A 19363-nucleotide genomic window follows, 5' to 3' on the forward strand; every position below is an offset into this window, starting at 1 on the left:
TAACTTAATCCTTTCTACTAAAACATAATTGTCCAAATTAAAATAATTAAGCCTATTTAGGGGTGGTCTCGCTAGTTAATCCTAAAGGATTACCCCCTATCGAGGGACGTTGGTGAATTATCCTAGGGGTGGGTTTTACCCCCTTTGGTAAACGAACGCTCATGATACCCCTCATTTCTTAATTAATTTAATCTAGTTACCATTTGTGACTAATTCAATCCAGTTAGAGTTTGTGTTTCACCCAGTGAAACTTAGTGAGAAAGTTTATCTCAACTGCACATAATCACTTGTTTTTAAGCCTTCTAAAAAAAAATTGTTTTTGTGTTTTTGCCCTAAAGTTTGGGCATCACACTGCTAATCTAGTATGTAAGGAATGTCAATTGGGTAAGCAAACAAGAATTTATTTCAAGAGAAAGCAGTATACATCTGATGGATTGCTAGATCTTGTGCATACTGACCTGTGTGGACCTACAAATGTTAGAAGTGTGCAGGGAGATAGATATCTTATGTTGCTAATTGATGATTATTCCAAGATGATGTGGGTTGTCTTGTTTAAGGAGAAATTTGAAGCATTAGACAAATTCAAGATATTCAAAGAAAAGGTTGAGACTGAGTCAGGATTGAAGGTGAAATGTCTGAGATCTGACAAGGGGGGAGAATTTTGTTCCAATGAGTTTGATTCATTCTGTGAGAAGCATGGGATTAGAAGACAATTATCTACTCCTAGAGCTACTTAGTAGAATGGAGTTGTTGAAATGAAGAATAGAACCATTTTGGATGTTACAAGGACTATGTTGATTGAAGGGAATGTTTCGAAGATATATTGGAGAGAAGTTATTAGCACTATTGTTTACACATTCAACCGAGTTCATATTAAAGGTGATATCGGTAAGACTCCTTATGAGTTATTGTTTGGTCATGTTCCTACTGTGAGATATTTTAGAGTATTTGGCAGCAAATGCTATATCAAGAGAGATGACGACATAGGAAATTTTGATTCAAGAAGTGATGAAGGAATTTTCTTGGGATATTCAACAAAGAGAAAGCCTACCAGTGCTACAATAAGAGACTGAGAAAGATAGTGAAAAGTGCAAATGTGGATGAGATCCTTGGAAAAGAAATCAGAGATTGCAGATATGATGATGGTCAGCATATTGTTCTAAATCCTATTCAGACTAAATAATTGAAGAAGAATGATCTAGTAGAGATAGTTAATCCGGATGTTTCTACTACCAGTGGAGAGGTGCAAGAACCTAAAAATCAGAACAATCAGAAGACTCTAAGGTATGTAAGATTGAATCATTCTAAAAATCAGATTATTGGTGATAAAAATAAAGGTGTGATGAGTAGAAGAAGGCTAGTTGTTGAAGTAGTATGTTTGATTTCTAAAATTGAACCTAAAGATGTTGTTGAGGCTTACAAACATGAGAATTGGATGAAGATATAGAAGAAGAATTAGATCATATTGAAAAGAATAACACATGGGAGCTTGTGCCTAGACCTAAAGATAAGAATGTTATCGGTACTAAATGGGTATTCAGGAATAAATTGAATGAAGTTGGTGAAGTTTTCAGGAATAAAGCAAGACTGGTATGCAAAATTCATAGAAAGAAGGGATTGATTATGAGGAGACTTTTTCTCTGGTAGCCAGACTTGAAGTTGTTAGACTGTTGCTCGCATATGTTGCCTATAAATATTTCAAGGTATATCAGATGGATGTCAAGTCGGATTTTTTGAATGGTGATCTTGAGGAAGAAGTCTACATTGAGCAACCTGATGGATTTTCATTATCAGATGATGTAGACATGGTATGTAAACTGAAGAAAGATCTTTATGGATTGAAACAAGCCCTTAGAGCCTAGTATGCTAGATTGGATAAGTACTTGTTGAAATTAGGATTTAATAAAGGGACCATTGATAGTAATTTGTATTTTAAGATTGAGAATGATAACATCTTGATTGTTGAAGTCTTTGTTGGTGATATTATCTTTGGAGGAGATGATAGCTTGAGTATAAAGTTTTTCGGTGATATGCAGAAAGAATTTGAGATGTCTATGATAGGTGAGATGAAATTCTTCTTAGGTTTGCAAATTTCATGGACTGGAAAAGGTATTTTTATATCTCAAACTAAATATGTGAAGGAATTGTTGAAGAAGTTTGGGTTAGATGATTCCAAACTTGTTGGAACTCCTATGGTGACTGGCTATAAATTGTCTAAGAATGATGAATCTCCTAAAGCTAATCAGAGTTTGTACAAATCTATGGTTGGTGGACTGCTATATCTTACTCAAACTAGGTCAGACATTATGCATGTTGTGTGCATGGATGCTAGATATCAAGCTGATCCGAAAGAGAGACGTCACTATTGTAAAGAGAATATTTAGATATTTGAAGGGAACTATGGATTATGGTTTGTGGTATGCGAGGAATGATGATTTCATGTTATGTGCTTACGTTGATGTTGATGACTGGAAGAGTACCTCTAGTGGTATTTTCTTTTTGGGTAAGAAATTGGTTTCATGGGCTAGTAAGAAAGTAGATTTAGTGTCTTTATCTACTGTTGAAGTTGAGTACATTGTTGTTGCTGGTAGTTGCACTTAGATGGTTTGGATGAAGCAAATTTTGAAGGATATCAAAGTTATCTATGATGAGCCTACTATCATATATTGTGTTAATTCCAGTGCTATTAATATATCAAAGAATTTGGTGCAACATTCAAAGACTAAACATGTGTCAATAAAATATCATTACTTGAGAGAAAAAGTCAGTGAAGAAGAAGTTAAGCTGTAATATGTGTCTACAAAGGAACAGACTATTGATATTTTCACTAAGCCTTTTCCTGCAGATACATTTGTCTATTTGAGAGACAAGTTAGGGGTATCCACCTCTCCTAATGAGAACTAGATGCATTGAGTTGCATCAATCCGATGGACTTCACAGTCTTATTCCTTTTATCTAGATTGATGAGTTGGTGCTACTCCTCTAGTGGAGTAATCTGGTTATGTGTTTTTGGGGGAAAGATTCATGTTTTATATTCTAAAGGGGAGAGTTTGGTTTTTTTGTTTTGAGATCTTTGGCATTGTTGTCAACGGGGGAGAGAAGCATGTGAAAAACCATTGTATCAACTTGATCTTAGGGGGAGTTTGTTGGAGTTATTTTATTTGCATTGATTGTTTTTCACATTCATATGTTGCCATCAATTCCAAAGGGGGAGATTGTTGGACATTGTTGTTGCTAGGATATGTTGTGGTCATTGATGTCAACATATTCATGTGATTTATTGCTTCGGTGATTGCAGATTGGTTTATTGGATTATGGTTTGGTGTATGGAGTATATATAGTATCACTATATTATTTTTTATTTTTTTTGGTGATCCGGGAAGCTTAATTGATCATATCATATGATCTGGTTTTGCAGTTTGTTTTTCTGATCAGTGCTTTGTAGAGTTCAGTATTTCCTCTGGTATATTCTGGTGTGATCAGATCTTGAGCTGATTCTATGGTATATTGTTTGAGATGGTCTAATGAATCTTCATCTTAGATGGTTTGTGGTTTGGTGCTTCGCAAGTTATTTTTCTTCGTGATAGTTGTTGTTGTTTGAGTGTTCTTAAGGTTCAAATGTTGAACGATGAAGATTCGATAAGTGGTGTTGGTGTAGTTGTTGTTGATTATTCTAACATGCTTGTTGGTGTTTCCTAATTGTGAGCTATTTATTTTGGTGATCCGCATTGATCGTTGTGCAAGCTTTTGTTGATTTTTTTGATCCGATGATGTTCGTCATGTTATGCGGTTTTATTGGTGGTGTAGCATGTTGTGGTTGGTCTTGGCGTGATTTTCGATGGTGTTGCATGCTTGGAGGTTTGATTTAGGTCCTTGCTATGTCATGTATATCATTATTTTGGTCTAATGGTTGATCTTTGTATCGTGTGAGGGTAAGTGCACCAAGATGGTGAACAGAAAAGTGGCCACATGCAAAAAAATTAGGGGAAGAAAGGGGTCACCTAGATTCAGAGCACTACAATTCTTATTATTTTCTCAACTCCTAGTTTTTAGTGCATGACCTTCAAATATCTCTTTGAAGTTCAGGTTTACCCATTTTCAGAAAATAAATAAATAAATAAATTTAAAAAAAAAAAAAAAAAGTGGCCACTTATACCCCCCTTTTTGTTCACCATCTTGGTGCACTTACCCGTGATGTAATTTTTTAATTGTGAGTTGAGAGTTTAGCCGACCTTGTTATCAAGGTTGATTAATTGAATAAATAAATGGTATTGTCATGTAATTTGGGTATCGACGGCGTGTCTACATTATCAAAGAGTGGTGTATGTGTGAACAAGTGATTCATCCTTCGGCATTGTGATTGAGAAAAGATTGGTGTTGCGAAGCAGATGATTGTGCTTAATTGGAATTGTCATCAGGCATTTGGAGATATTATTATTGCAGATCATTCCTTCCGGATTGTAGTCTGAATCTTGTTGCAAGTCAGTGAGACTTCCCTGAGGGTTGTAGCCTTATGGGTCGTTATCTTTTGAGCAGTGATCTCTAGGAAATGTGTCTAGATGCATGTGCATTCCCCACTATAATATTTACACATACTACTGCAGAGTATCATCTTATTGTGGATAGGTTCCCATCGTGGTTTTTCCCTTAACCGGGTTTTCCACATCAAAATCTTGGTGTTGAGTGTTGTGCTATCAATATTCTTATATTTTTTATTGTTGCAGTTTATCAGATCTGTATTTCTGGTTAAGTTTGTAGATCCGATGAAAACTGATTCACCCCCCCCCCTTAGTTTTCCTTCATTGATATTGCTAACAGCTCTAACTTCTTATATAACATCCTCAACCATCCAATAGAAAATCCATGTCCTCCTAGATCTAGACATAGTCTACCAATGATTAGTTCTTCTAGGTATAAAGGCACTAGTGGCAATCCCCTTCACATTGTAGTCTCTAGCACCATCTACATCCTATATATTAGTTATCTCTCTCTAGGAAATATTTGAGCTGCACATAGAAGTTTGTTGAGTCTAGGCTATACTCTAGTAAAACTCCATGGATAGGGACCCATAGAATTGGTCATATGTATTCCAATGTAACTGTCACCTCTCTTGATAGCTAGTGGAAGTTTCTCATCTCACTCTATCATCACTCCACTAGCATGGTCATCTTGGCATATGAGTGCATACATACAACTACCTGAAAACCCAATCTAGTTTGATCATTGTCAAGTACCCTCAATCCATGTTGGTGATTTGTACTCTCAAATGTATCATCATAGAGTGATCATCCCAAAACTCTATCGGTTATAATCTTACCTACACACCATTTTCTTCCTAACTCATTAGCATTCCTTATTTTTATTCCTTGGCACACGTGTATTTTCCCTTCACCCCATGCGTTAAACAATGTGGATGCTATTATGTAAGTGCATTCACCAAACTACACATGCACCCTATTTTTCTTACATTAGTGCATGAGTTTTTTCCCTTTATCTACCTGACAACATCTAACTAGCTGACAAAAATATACTAGTGGTGGTATATTTAATACAGTCGCTAGTATTTTTTTTTTTGGCCAGCTAGACATTTCGCATCTATCCTAGGTGCATGCGGCCTTTAAGGCCCATTCTTTATTTTATTTTCACCCCGCCTATGTAGGCGTTGATCCTTAGTCACATGCATCATTTTTTAGGTGTAGGTGGAGTCAATCCCTTGATCAGTGTCTCTGCCTCAACTTTTTTCCCACTTACCAAACCTAGGCCTAATGGGACAAAAAGAAAAAATCACAAACTAGGGTAGGTGACTTACTAGTGCCCCTCACTCGAGTGACCGCTTATACTACCAAACACACTTTTCACAATACTCATTTCAAGGAATGTTCACCATCTTCACTCCTCTTCATCTCAAAACTCCTATTTTTCTAAACAAGAGAGTGCAAATCATCCATAATAGGCCCCCTATAGCCTAATTATAACCCCTTTCTTCCCCTAATTTCTCCCCTTCTATCATTTGTGGTCCCTCCAAACTTCATTCTTCTACCATTTGCTTGGATCTCCACCTTTTACCTTTGTTCCTTACACCAAATTGACTTATTTTCTCCCTTCTTCCTACCCTAATTTTATTCAAAAAAATTGAGAGCTTGCCCTAAAAACTCATATTTACAAGCAAATTCATGAGGGGAAATAACGTCCCTACCATCAAATATCTTTTCCTCACTGGGGCATCTCATTTTCTTTTCTTTGATATAATGCTACTTTGCAACATCATATCAAAGAGGGGCAAAATGTAGACGTCTAAAATTCACTATTGACATATGGTCAATTACCCTCTTTGTATTGATTGATTAATTGACTATATTCTTCTACTTAATATTCTTCTACTTTATAGTCCAAGGGGTTGAGCTTAAATGGTTAAAACATTGGGTTCTCACTGTGGAGACCCAAGTTCAATTCCCAATAGGGACATCTAAAGAGGAATTATAAGTTGTGACTCTTGGCCTTCCATAAAAAATGGGGAAGGTCTAGGGTCAATCTAATCAAACATAATAATAATAATAATTCAAACTATTGCGGCTTCGGCCTATTACGTACCAATATATATATATATATATACCTAACTATAACGCTTATTCATCTATTAAATTAAATAAACCCCCTTGTTTATTTAATTTAATTCATCCAAATGAAATTAAATGAATTTTTAATTCCTTTCTACAAGAAGAATTTAAATCAAATTTTGAATTCCCCCTCCACTCTTTCTCTCTCCAAGTGTCACCTCCTCCAACATTTTCCACTTGCCTCTTAATCCTACCTCTAATTTCAGCTAATTCCTACTTAATTATTCCTTAATATTTGGATTAAGGAGCACACTACCTCTCTTGTCTCTTTCAACCTTAAAGTACTTTCTCCAAATATCTACTCAAAGTACATGGAAAGGAATTTTAAATTCTTTTGTCTCAATCATTCTCATTCTTCCTCTTACAAGTAAGACGTGACTTCCTTTTATGATAAGATCTTCCAAATTTGGCAACTCTCTCCCATGATGCCACTTGGCATAATCTCAAAGCTTCAAGGAACATCAATCCATGTTAACTCTCTCATTTGAATCCTAGCCCTTCATTCAAATTCAAATTTCAACCATTGATCTTCTCCTCCTTAAATCTAAATTGGAGCCTTCTCCCTTCATTTTGCATTCATCAACTGAGAATTATAATACCATTATGCCAAAATCCCCTTGAAAACACCATTGTTATGCTATTTTGGAGAGAAATTCACATCTTCAAATCACAAGAACAAATCAAGTGAGATGGGTGCCTCACTTTGGCTCAATCATGGAGAAGAGAAGATATAATGTTATTGTGCTTTGATTTTGTGTCTTATGCATTTCTTAACATCATATTTTCCTCCTCTTCACTCTCCTTGGACATGTTAATGATACTTTGTCTTGCTAGGAAAGAAGGGTTAAATTAATTGATGACATTCATTGTTTGGTCTATAATTTTCTTCTACTTCTCCAATCATTGTAGAGGAGTATGTGTTAGGTGTGGGCATAATAGATAGGGTACGTGATCATTGAAGGTATATCTCAAGTGGCATGACTATCCCACAAGGTGTTGTTAACTTTTAATATGTCTATAATGTGTAATTAAGTCATGGTTTTTGGGTTCTCCATTAGTCCTTATGATTGGTAGTGGTTTTAGGTTATATTAGTTGTATATTTCGTGTTTTGATTAAAGGTAAAATAGGTTTTGGAGGGACCCAAAAGTCTATTTACAAACAATGGTTACAATATAAACACAATCAAACAAACAACCTACCATCAACGAACTAGTAAAAATATAATAGCTAAAAAGAGACTAAAAGAAAATCCTATTGGAACTTCTTGAGAGTTTTAGCTACCTCCAACTCTTGTTGATAAAATCTTTTATTAACATCTAGCAGCTCCTTTTCAACATCAAAGGATTTCTTCAAATTACCACAAGTTTGAGAACTTGGCCCCTTCTCAATGAAAGGATAGACCTACTTACCTTTAATCAACTTATTACCAACATTCTACTCCCTAGAATTGGAAGCACCCACAAGGTCCTCTTCTCTTTAGATATTCATCTTGTCAGTTAGAATGTGGGTCCTTTCAATATTTTTGTGTATAGTGCTTTGACTAACTTTGATAACTCTTTCTATATTTTGATAGATTTGTTGCATTTTATCTTCCATCCCTTTAATGAAAACATCTTAGCCCTTAACCATCACATCGACATCTTTAAGAACATTTCCAAAATAGAGAGAATTTTCTTATCCTCCACTTTGTTCTTGGAAGCCTCCTCATTCCCACCATTGGAATCAACCTTATTTTCTATGGAACATAGCTTAACATTGATTATTTTGATCTCCAAAAGAACCATTTTGAGATATTGAACTAGCCAACTACCCCTTCCTTGGCAAGCCCAAGAACATCATAGATTTCCTTTATGTTTGCATGGAGGTAAGTAAAATATTTAGAGAGACTGTGAGGAGAAAGACCCTAATCTTCTCAACCAACATCAAACTTTGAATCACCGATTTTACCAGAATCACCAGTTTTTTGTTTCCCTTTAGTTTTAACTTTCTCCATACCTTCCCCAAGCTTAATCTGTTTCCCCTTATCAATAGTAAATCTCATATTTTCCCTTGTGTCCACATCACTAGTGTAGGAGTTGCTCGTCAAATAAATTTGATCTCTTTCTCTCTTCTTCATAGATTTCTTTTTCTTAGTTGTGTTCTCCTCTAATAGTACTTGGAGTATATTTCAATCGAAGCCCTATTCTCTTCCTCTATTGCCTAGTCTTCATCATCATATTTGTCTTCATAATTTGTACTCATAGCAAAGTAGAGGATAACAATAGGGGAATATTTCTTACACTTCTTAGGAGTCTTCTTGGTCCCAACATGAATGGTAAGGGTTTTCATATATTCAATAATCAACAGAACAAGACCTTCATGTAAAATTGGAAGTTTTTCATTTTTCCCATGCTCTTTCAACCCAATCTCAAAGAAGCAAGAAGATAATAAAGGAAAGACACAAGTTGCTTATGATAAAAATGATTTATAAGAATGAAGTTAAAACCATTGATAAAAGTGAACCTTCCATCTAAGGTAAAGTAACGTAGAATTACCTCTATAATTTTTGCCCATACTGGTTTGATTGAGAGCCTATTGTATCCACCTAAAGCAAGCTTGACTTGTTTCTCTCTCTCTCTTTCTCCTAAAAAAAATGGTTAGTGGCCTCCTCAAATTCTTTTCTATCTCTAAAAACCTTCCTTCCTTGAGTATATGTACCAATAATTTACCCAATAACATCTTCAATAATCACCAAATTCTTGTCATAAATTAGCGAGGTTCGATCCTTCCAACCCTTCATAAAAGCCTTTGTAGCTTTAGGATCATAACGGTGAAGCTTCTCAAGATGAAGGGTAACACCACCCTCCTCCAAAAATTTCCACACCAACCCATTTCTCCTTATCCCTTCATAAGAAAGAGGCTCAACTCTACTTCTATCACCACCCATCTCCAAGATAAACAAAAAGTAGAATAGCAACTGGAAATCAATACAAGGTAGACACCATCAAAGAAGATGGAAAGAACCCAATAAATCACCTAGAATCTATGCAATTTAAATTAATAGAATTAAATGTCATTGCCACCATGCCCCTACTATGAGTCATTTTTAATGATAGCATAAACATTAAAGGATAAGGAGTTGTGAGAATTCCAACTTTGCAAGGATAGAATAGATTAGAAACCCCTAAGTTGGCAAAGATATCAACAAGCCTATTACCTTCCCTATAGATATGGGAAATGTAGCAATCATCAAAAGAATCAATAAGAGCAATGAAGCCCCTTGTGATGGTCTTAATAGATCAACTAAGACTTTGGATTTTCTTCAAGCATTGAATAATGTTTAAAGAATCTCCCTCAAGTCAAACATTCCTAAACTCTTGATAATGAACCAAATTTAATTTAATGTAGGCTACCACAACTTCAGCAAAATGGTTTGTCTAGGTATCGAGTTGTATCTCTACTATTATTGTTGATGGTTTGTTAGTATTTAGTATCTTAGTATTTTAAATAGTTATTTTTATATTGGTTTTATTGTTCTTCATTGTTGTTCTTAACATTGTTTTGAGGGTTGAAGAATTATGAAATAAGAGATCACATAACATTGAAAGAATAGCTCAAAGAATGGTTCATGCTCACTCTAATTCAAACAAGGCGGTTCTCACCCACTCTAGCTCTAACACAGTTTGTGTTGGCTCTATCCAGCCTTCTGCTCATGGCGATGTTGTTGGGGCCTTGTCCAATGGCTCTCCTGATGGTCTATGCTCTGCTGGGTGTGTGGGTCCCCTTACCATGCCCTCCTACTCACTGCTTGTCCCTCCTATTCACTCTGCTCCTATGCCTTCCATTAGGGAGTGCCCTCCTGGCGCTATCATGGTTGGTACAATCCTTCCCCCCACCTCCCCCCCACCTCCCGTGGGTGCTAGGTTTGGGGGTCTCCCTATTGCTAAGGGCGATGTCGCTAGGAATTTTTTAATGACTGGTGATGTTGGTAGGGGTGTGGATGCCTCGGGTAATGGGGTCTCTCACATATCTCCTCTTTTCACTAGTGGATAAAGTTTTTCTCGTGTGGCTAGATATGTTACTTATTCTAATAAAGGGGTTTGTCCCCTTCCTTGTGCCAAATCCTCCTTTGTGGTGGTTTGTGGCTAGGATGTTGTGGATAATATTAGTTTCTACCAACACAGTGCATTGGTGTGTAGATTTTCTAGGCCCTAGCCTTCCCTTTCAAACCTCCATTGTTGGGTGAGTGACTCTTGGAAGCCCCTGGTTGCTCACATAATAGAGCTTTTTCCTTTTGCTAAATGTTTTTTCATTGCATCCTTTACTTCTTCCTTGGATAAATATTTGGTGTTGGACAAGTTGTGGGCTTGGGGAGATCACTCTCTTTTTGTCAAGCCCTAGACAACTTTTAATCCCCTTACTAAACCACTAAATGTGCATCAAGTATGGATTCGCCTTCCTAGTCTCCCTCTCCATTTTTGGGAATATTCCTATTATGAGGCTATTGGCAACTCCATAGGTTATTTCTTGAGGGCGGATGAGGTCACGTCTTCTATGGGGCACTCTACCTTTGGCCGCATTTTAATTGACATTGAGATCTCCTCGCATCTCCCAAGGGACATTGTTCTCATTGTTGGGATATGCCATGGACTCGGTTGTTTGATTATAAGGGCCTCCCATTTTGCTGTTGAAAATGCTTCTCAAGAGGCCATCTCACTTCAAACTATTCTCTTCCTCGTCATTCTCTTCCTCGTCATAGGGGTGCTTCTACTCGATGGAAAGATGCTACTATTGACCATTTGACAATCAATGTTTGGACTCGGATTTTGTTAGCTCCTCTCATGAGGACAATGTATCCTCCCGAGATGAAGTGTCTCTCACTATTGTTGAGCCTTCTACTTATTCTCTCGCTCTTGTTGTTGAGGCCTCCTCTATTCTTGAGGCCCCCACCTCTATTACTCATGTTCTATGGCCCCATTCTACTTTTGTTGAACCTGCTTCTGGTGTTGTCTCATCTCACCAGCTTGCTATTGTTCCATTGCAACAACTTGTTGTGGTTGTTGTTAGTAACTCTACGGAGTCCTCCCCACTTGATCCTTCTCTTGAGAGTCCTAGTGATAGTATTGCCTAGACCATGGTTTGTCATAGGCAAAAGGGGAAGTCTTTTCGCCTCCCCAAACCCCTCTTTGTCAAGGTCAAGGTGCTTCTCCCCAATCTTGAGTTGGGTTTTGGGTTGTGTTAGCTAGTTGTGTGCTGTGGAAGTGCTGCTATGGCTAGTCTCTTTTTGTTTGTTGTTTTTTAATCTTTGTAGCTTGCGATTAATGTGCTATTAATGTGTTGCTACTAGTAATCTAATTATCTTTATGCCCTTTGGGCTGTTGTATTTTTGGCCAACACCCTTCCTTTGTTGCTATTAATATCAAAAACATTGTTTTGAGGGTTTGCATAAGCATTCCATTTATTATATGATTGATGAGACTCCATAAAAGAACCTCAATATTAAAATAAAAAAGTAACTAAATTCACACATATTTAGTTGATATTTGTAGAAAATAAAATAAAGAAACATTTTTTAAAAATGATGAGATTTGAAGAAAATTAAAGAAAAGAAAAAAAATATAGATTTATTACAATTATATAACTCAAGGAGAAGAAGATAATTGGAAAACCATGTAGATCCATTAAAGTCTGGAAAAGCACATTTACCATTACCTAGACCTTGTGAGGAGCATTTGAGAACTCAAGCAAGGATTGAAAATAGAAACCTAATCTAATATAATTCTTGTGCATAAAGAACATGAAATTAAAAAAAATTATGATTGAATGAATCGTAATTATGTTAATAATGAAATAGTGAAATTTTGTTGGTAAAAAGGTAAGAAAATTGTCACTTCGTAAAGTAGCAAACTAAGTCTTTGAGAAACATGGGAGCATAAGCTAGAGATAATGAAAAGTAGGTGTATAAACATAGGGATGCTAATTTTTAATAGTTAAACTCAAAAGGTAAAAACTTCTTGTGAAACCCTAGAGTTGGAAGAATTGGGAAGTGAAACCCTAATCCCTAATCTATAAATTGAAGACTAGATGTAATGAATAGTACTAAAGTGATAATTAATTTTTCATTACATGATAAGTTGATTTGGTACTAAAGTGATAACTAATTTTTCATTCCATGATAAGTTGATTTGTTGAGTATTGTTTATGTTCTTTTACATGTCCTTGTTCAATGAAGTTAAAATTGTGTTTTAAGAAGCATGTCTTGTATATTATTATGACTTTATTCATGTTTTGCACCAAATTTAGAGTGTTGGAATTGATGTTATAATTGAATATATATTGCTAAGTGTTTATTGGGTCAATTACAATGCCCATGTGATTAGATTTTGTCTATGCATCAAGAATTGTTATTTGGATTACATATGTAAACTTCTTTTATTAATTATGTGTATGTGAAGTCAAATTGAATTTTTTGGTTGACCAAAACTTGGTGGAGAACTTGATGATAAGAATTAATCTATAAAAAATATTGTATGAGAATGCCTTGCATATTGTGAGTCAGAATTACACTATGTAGGTCTCTGTGTTAGTTTATCATAAAATTGTTTGAAATGCTTCATTTGAGGTCCTAAATATTTGGTGTATGATAAGTATTGTTACGTGTGTCATAAATTAGGGAATACTTCCCTTAGTATAGTTGACTATAAAAATATGTTGGATGTAAGTTTAAATGTTGATCTAACTTTCCATTGAGATCAATTTTAGGTATCATTGCCCATATATGATATATTGACAACTTTTAAGATGTTGGGGTGCGCAAGTAAGTACTCTAGTAGTGGATGATAAATCATGGTATTAACATACAACTATTGTGTCTTGAGAACCCACGAAGTCATGTTCTTCAATATATGAGTAGCCAAAGAATATCATTCCCATTATATACATAGTGCACTACATAATGGCATAGTATGAGTAGAGGCCAGAGTTCATAGGCATATTATGCACACAAACTATCCATAAATCACTATGTTTTGCAAGATTCTTTAATTAGGTCATATAGCCTAATGCAAGAATGTATCTAATCTACCTCGAGTGTTGGGTGCATCGTGGGTCATAAATAGTTTGATATCTTTCCTTGATTACAAGTGTGTCAATCAACAACTTGGGAAATGAATTCTAGTGTTATTGGAAATGTCTTGTAAGAGTCTTATGTTGTCTAGTGTTGTTTTGTGTTATATAAATGTGTCACAAAGTGTTTTGTATACTCTTGTTGTGTATTGTGGAATATTTGTATGTGTTGAGATATCTTATGAAGTCTTATGCCTTGTTTTGTGAAACTCTATAAAGTGGTGTAAAGTATTAGCACAATTTGAGTATATGTTGAATTGAGAATGTGAATATACTTAAGACAATAACTAAAGTACATAACTAGATATTGCCACACGGTCATGACTTATCTCTATAATCACTTTTAAGTCGATTTATTGGTTGGGGAGAACAAAGTTTCATTTAGTGGGTGGATTCATTTTCTTTCTCATACATAGTTGATGTGTAAGATGGAGTAAAATATATTTTGATACATTGAACTATTGAGTATTACCATATTTTCAACGATACATTCTACTTGCAAATTACTTGACATATTATTGTTTTGTACTATGATATGATGTACCATTGATTGTAGTTTGTAATTTAAGGACCATGTTTACCCCAAGAGAGAAAATCATTCACATATATAATATTTGTTACTTGTAACATAAATAATTATACACATGTACTTGATTTATGTTGTACATAGATTTTATTAATTGATTAAAAGTAAGAAAAATTTGAAGTTGTATTTAACACTTGTTACAAATTCTCTACACCAAATCCCTTAATTTTTCTCTCTACCCAATTCTTTACTATGACATCACCTGCCCAAAAAAAAGGCCCACATAATTGGAATGAAGCACATCACCTATTATGGAGAGGGTCCCACATTTTGAATGAAACACAAGAAAACCCCATACAACTCTATGATTGGGAAAAAAGTACTTCCATAAGACACGCTCCTTTTTAAGGTACTTGTCAACATTTGGAAGATGTTTTCTTAAACCGTATACTTGTCTCAAATGTACAAGGTATAATTTAAATTATTTATCTAATTTTAACCAATATTTAGTAAATGGAAAGTTACTGATTTATGTTGCATGCAGCTATTAACATGCTTGTTGCAGATCTTTTGATTATTTAATATTATGTTGTCCTCGTAATTTAGGAACAATTAAGAATAGGATTTTTACAACTGCTCTAAAAGTTCATAATAAATGCAATTTTTAAATTATGTTATGTGATTTTGTAATTTATTTTATAATATGTAACAATTATTTAAAAATTACAAGTCAATTTTCCATTTAATCATCAAATGATTTTTATATCATAATATCAATTTGCTTATTATTCTCGCAAAAAGTGGTTATTTGTGGATCATCTATGAATGCATACAGTTCATCTTTAATTATTGTATATTTTTATATATAATCTTAATTTTAGTCGATGAATACAAATTCGAGGACGACAAATTAATAATAACATAAATAAATTAAACATGAACAATCAGAAACGGCCCAAATGGCAGGTTGTGACAAATGTCAAGTCATTTGGTAGAATGCTTTGGTTGTCATTTCACTTACACTTTCATTTTAGATAGATTTATGTTTACTTGTAGAGCGTATAGCATTATCAATCCTGCAATTGACATGTAAGTCATATGGCATAACCATTTGTTTTTGGTTTGAAGTTTTTCAGGCATTCGATAATTGCCATAGTGACCCTGTAGAGAGCCATGGCCAAGGCTCAAAAAATCCAGCCTTGTTTCCTTTACAAGTCAACAAAAACCATCCCCAAATTAGAACAATCAAACAATTTACCATTAGTTGCTTCACAACTAAATCCTATATAAAATTGCAAATCCTAGTCACAAATGCTTGTGTCAGGCTGAAATTCTCTTGTCCAGAAAAATGAAAGCGTTGGCCATATCATTGTTTCAGTCCATCATATTGTATATGCACTGCAACTTCATACTCTTGTTCCAACGATATTGTATATGCACTGCAGCCTCAGCATCTTGTTTCATCTAAGAGTGGACCTCATGGTTATGATGAAACAAATAACCAAAACACAGATTTTTTACAATGAAATCTAACTGAGCTTATAGAGAAAAGATATGAATCCTAGCATGCATCTAATATCAGGTTCTTAAGTGATTCCTCAGACAAATTTTTATATCAGAAACATTAGAAATTTGGGAGACCTGGCTTTAAAATGTGGTACTGCAAATAAATTAGCCTGTACACAGTGTAATAAAGCCACTGGCTGCTAAGAAAAACCAAATGAAACTTATAAATAATAAGTGGATGAGTATCCTTTCTAAATAAAGAACAGTACAGATTGAAATGTAAATAATTGTGCCATGTCTCCCTTCATCACCATCCTGCAAATCAGTGAATACACCAAGTGTCTCCCCCATCCATCCTGTTTACCATTCCCTCTGCTCCGTTATAGAGAAGCAACTTGTGCTCCTCTAATCCCTTGTCTAGCACCACTTGTAAGCAGAAACAAGGAGGAAATGTCACCAGTTTTTGAAGGCAGACAGTGCAGAACAGTACTAAAATTAAGCAAACTTCTAAAAGACCAAGAATCTTAGGACATCTTTTCACTATCTTCTTTACTATGGTTCATCCCATTAACATTGGAAGAATCAACCTTATTTTGATGTGAAGAATCAGAATCAACCCCATTTATATGTGAGGAATCAGCCACCTTAACATCTGGTGAAGCATTATCTGTTCCATCAACTGCATTTGGATGTAGCATGTGTGAAAATCCTTGCCCAATTGACTTCCACCAAACCTGCGAAGGAAGGGAAGAATCTCCATTCTCTGAACAACCATCAGAGTATGGAACATGTTCAATAGACTTGGCGGAAGCTGGATCAAGCTCTGAAAACCTAACTGCTCCTAATATCCTCTCAGGAAGTTCGTCTTCCGTCTGACTTTCTATTAAAAATGCCAAATCAACAGTCAAACTTGTAATATACCCAAACGCAAGATGCACAATTGCATTGGCAATGATAGAGGCACCAATATCCACATCAATCTCTATAAAATTTTCCCCCTGTGAATACTTACAAGAGACAGCTCTACCAAGAATGCATATAGCCTGTTCTCCAACAGCTGTTCTTACAATCCAAGGTCCCTTGACAATATTCGCAATCAGCTTGAGGCGGGACTTTCTGAATGCATCGTCACCTTTGATAAATTGATCCATGAGAGATCCCTCGGGAATAGGGTCATAAGTGTAAAAATATGCCACTGCAGTGTGGTTATCCTTGCTGGGGACTTGCAGATTGAAGGCCCAAACAAAAGGTTTCTTGTCATCCTCACAACCCTTGCAGGCTTCTTCTAGAGCCCGCCTGACTCGACCATTAGGATGCTTCAACACTTCATGAATCTTGGAGGAGCCCTTAAGCCAATCAAAAGCCAAAGGCTTAAGAAGCCAATCCCCTCCACCAATCTTTGTTTTAGAGGTAAGATAATCAGGTCCTCTCACGCGGAAACGGTCCCCGGGAGGAGAGGCCCAGCCATTGGGACAATTGTCTAGATCTAGAAGACGTACAGATCCCTGATGCTTGAGCCTTTTGACCCATTCAGGATCATTTTCGCCCTCAATATCAGCCATTTATGAATCTTTGTATGCAATAGACGGGCAATCTACACCAATTTTCTTATTGTTGTCTTGAAGAAGAACGATGCAGCAAGTTGTCTTAAAAATTGCTCAAACTATGAAATGCATTCCAATCTATGTAATCCTCTTTAATAAATATTGCCTGATAGAAAGATAGAAACCAGCCAATACCCTAATGCCAGACTCTGCCTTTTCTTTCTAAATGATGTAAATGTGAAGTATATCCTCAACAGAAGCCAATCTTCCCACTGTGTCAAATTGGCTGTGAAAAAAACTCTACAGAAAAGACTTCAGATCTCAAATCTCTGTTCTTCCTCTAAACCCTGGTCATCAAAATAATCCAGCAACACAAACAAAATAAATCAACTGAATCTCAAGATCTTCAAACAAAGCAACCAATCAATCCTCAGCTTTGTCGCTGCAAAATCCAATACTCACTCCTCTGCTTTCAATTTTTTCAGTACTTAAACCAAATCAAACAAAAACATCCTTACAAAATCGGTACAAAAAACCACCCCCAAAAATTCTTGAGAAAAAAACAAAACACAAAACCATAATTTTCACAATCAAACAACAACCAAAAATCAGACCAAGTTAAAGCAGCACTTTTTCCCACAAAAAATAAAAAACCTAAATCCAGAAGTCTCATCCACTCTTCAAATTCTCGTTACCCCATGATCAATCCTTTGCAAATCTTATCATACCGCAATAAAATCGATCCCCAAAAACTAAAAAAACACAAAAACCTCAATCAAAATAGCCCCTTTCGATCTAGGTCAAAAAAAGTCAACATGAAAATCCCTCTGCAGATTCCTAACAATAGATCATTCTGGCAAAAAAAAAAGGCCCAGAAAAGACTAAATCAGTACCAAATACATACCTTGTCACATATTTTCTGATGAAGAAAGTAGCAGCAAATTTGTGAAGCCAAACGCGAGTCAAATTCAAATCGAAAAATCCAATTACGCTTTGCAAAAACCAGAGATTTGTAGATCTGATCCGTGCGGATAACTATGTCCCTTTGATCGATCTCCCACCACAGCTATCGAGTGCAAACAGTTTCTGGCAGTCCAGAAAGTACGAAAGAAATTGAGAAAAAATGGCACATAGAAGATCTTGACTCCGAAAAGAATGAACGATGTCGAAAGTTATGGGGGGAAGGCTAAGAAAAGAAGGCGGAGGACAAAATAACATATTAATAAAAAAAAGCATTGGGAAACTTTGCTTCTCTATTGGTATTTTTAATTAAAAACAAATATGGTCCACTAAGAAAGGAACATTAGGAAATGAAGTGTGTAAGTAATGTTGTGGGTTGGAAGCTTATCATTTAGGATTGAGACTCCTCTTACTTTGCCTTGTTATTTGTGGGTTGGAATTGCTTGCTTCTTTGCCCTTGTCACTTCACTTATAGGATTGAGACTCCTCTTGCCTTGCCTTGTTATTTGTGGGTTGGAATTGCTTGCTTTTTTGCCCTTGCCACTTCACTTATATGGGATTTGGAATTGCTTGCTTCTTTGCCCTTGCCACTTTTTATATGGGATTGTCTGTTGGTTTGCTTGCTTGTTTTAAGTGAACATCTTGTAGGATGTGGTGAGGAAAGAAACGTTAATAGTACATTTGAGTGGATCAAGTTAAATGCATCATTTCAAGAATACAATAATGGATAGCTTCTTTTCTCTATGTTGGTATTTAGCTTAATTGAATTGATAGAAGTAAGCGAGTATAATTAAGTATTTTGATAATTAGATGAGATGGACAAAGATATATAGTTTGATAATAAAAAGTATTGTTGGATGTATATGTATTTGGAATATATATGTTATCAAATTTTAGTGACATGATATGCACCCCTTTGATAATGGGTTGTATTCATAAGATACAAGAAATTGTCAAAAGAGGAAAGCATAGTACATCAAAAGTATATTGATATAAACATACAATTATATAAACATCTAAATATATAAACATCTAATCATGTAAGCAAATAACAATAAGAGTAAATATTTTCCTAAAATCACATTTGACATGGGTGTCTCACCTA

The 19363-nt window shown here is 35.4% G+C and overlaps 1 protein-coding gene across 2 annotated transcripts; it reads right to left on the bottom strand.

Annotated features, from left to right (window-relative positions):
* Positions 1-15952: 15952 nt before the first annotated feature.
* Positions 15953-18514, bottom strand: LOC131029828 (protein ENHANCED DISEASE RESISTANCE 2-like). 2 transcript variants are annotated; one of them, XM_059207219.1, is made up of 2 exons: positions 18203-18514; positions 15953-17645 (listed from the first exon to the last, which is right to left on the bottom strand). In XM_059207219.1, the coding sequence occupies exon 2, from the start codon at positions 17314-17316 to the stop codon at positions 16279-16281; it is 1038 nt and encodes a 345-aa protein (XP_059063202.1). In that variant the 5' UTR covers positions 17317-17645; positions 18203-18514; the 3' UTR covers positions 15953-16278. The 2 variants fall into 2 exon arrangements, with proteins under 2 accessions (XP_059063202.1, XP_057816461.2); XM_057960478.2 differs by having other exon boundaries at positions 15953-17740; positions 18203-18508.
* Positions 18515-19363: the final 849 nt, after the last annotated feature.

Source organism: Cryptomeria japonica, chromosome 6 (assembly GCF_030272615.1).
Source record: "Cryptomeria japonica chromosome 6, Sugi_1.0, whole genome shotgun sequence".
Taxonomy (NCBI): Eukaryota; Viridiplantae; Streptophyta; class Pinopsida; order Cupressales; family Cupressaceae; genus Cryptomeria; species Cryptomeria japonica.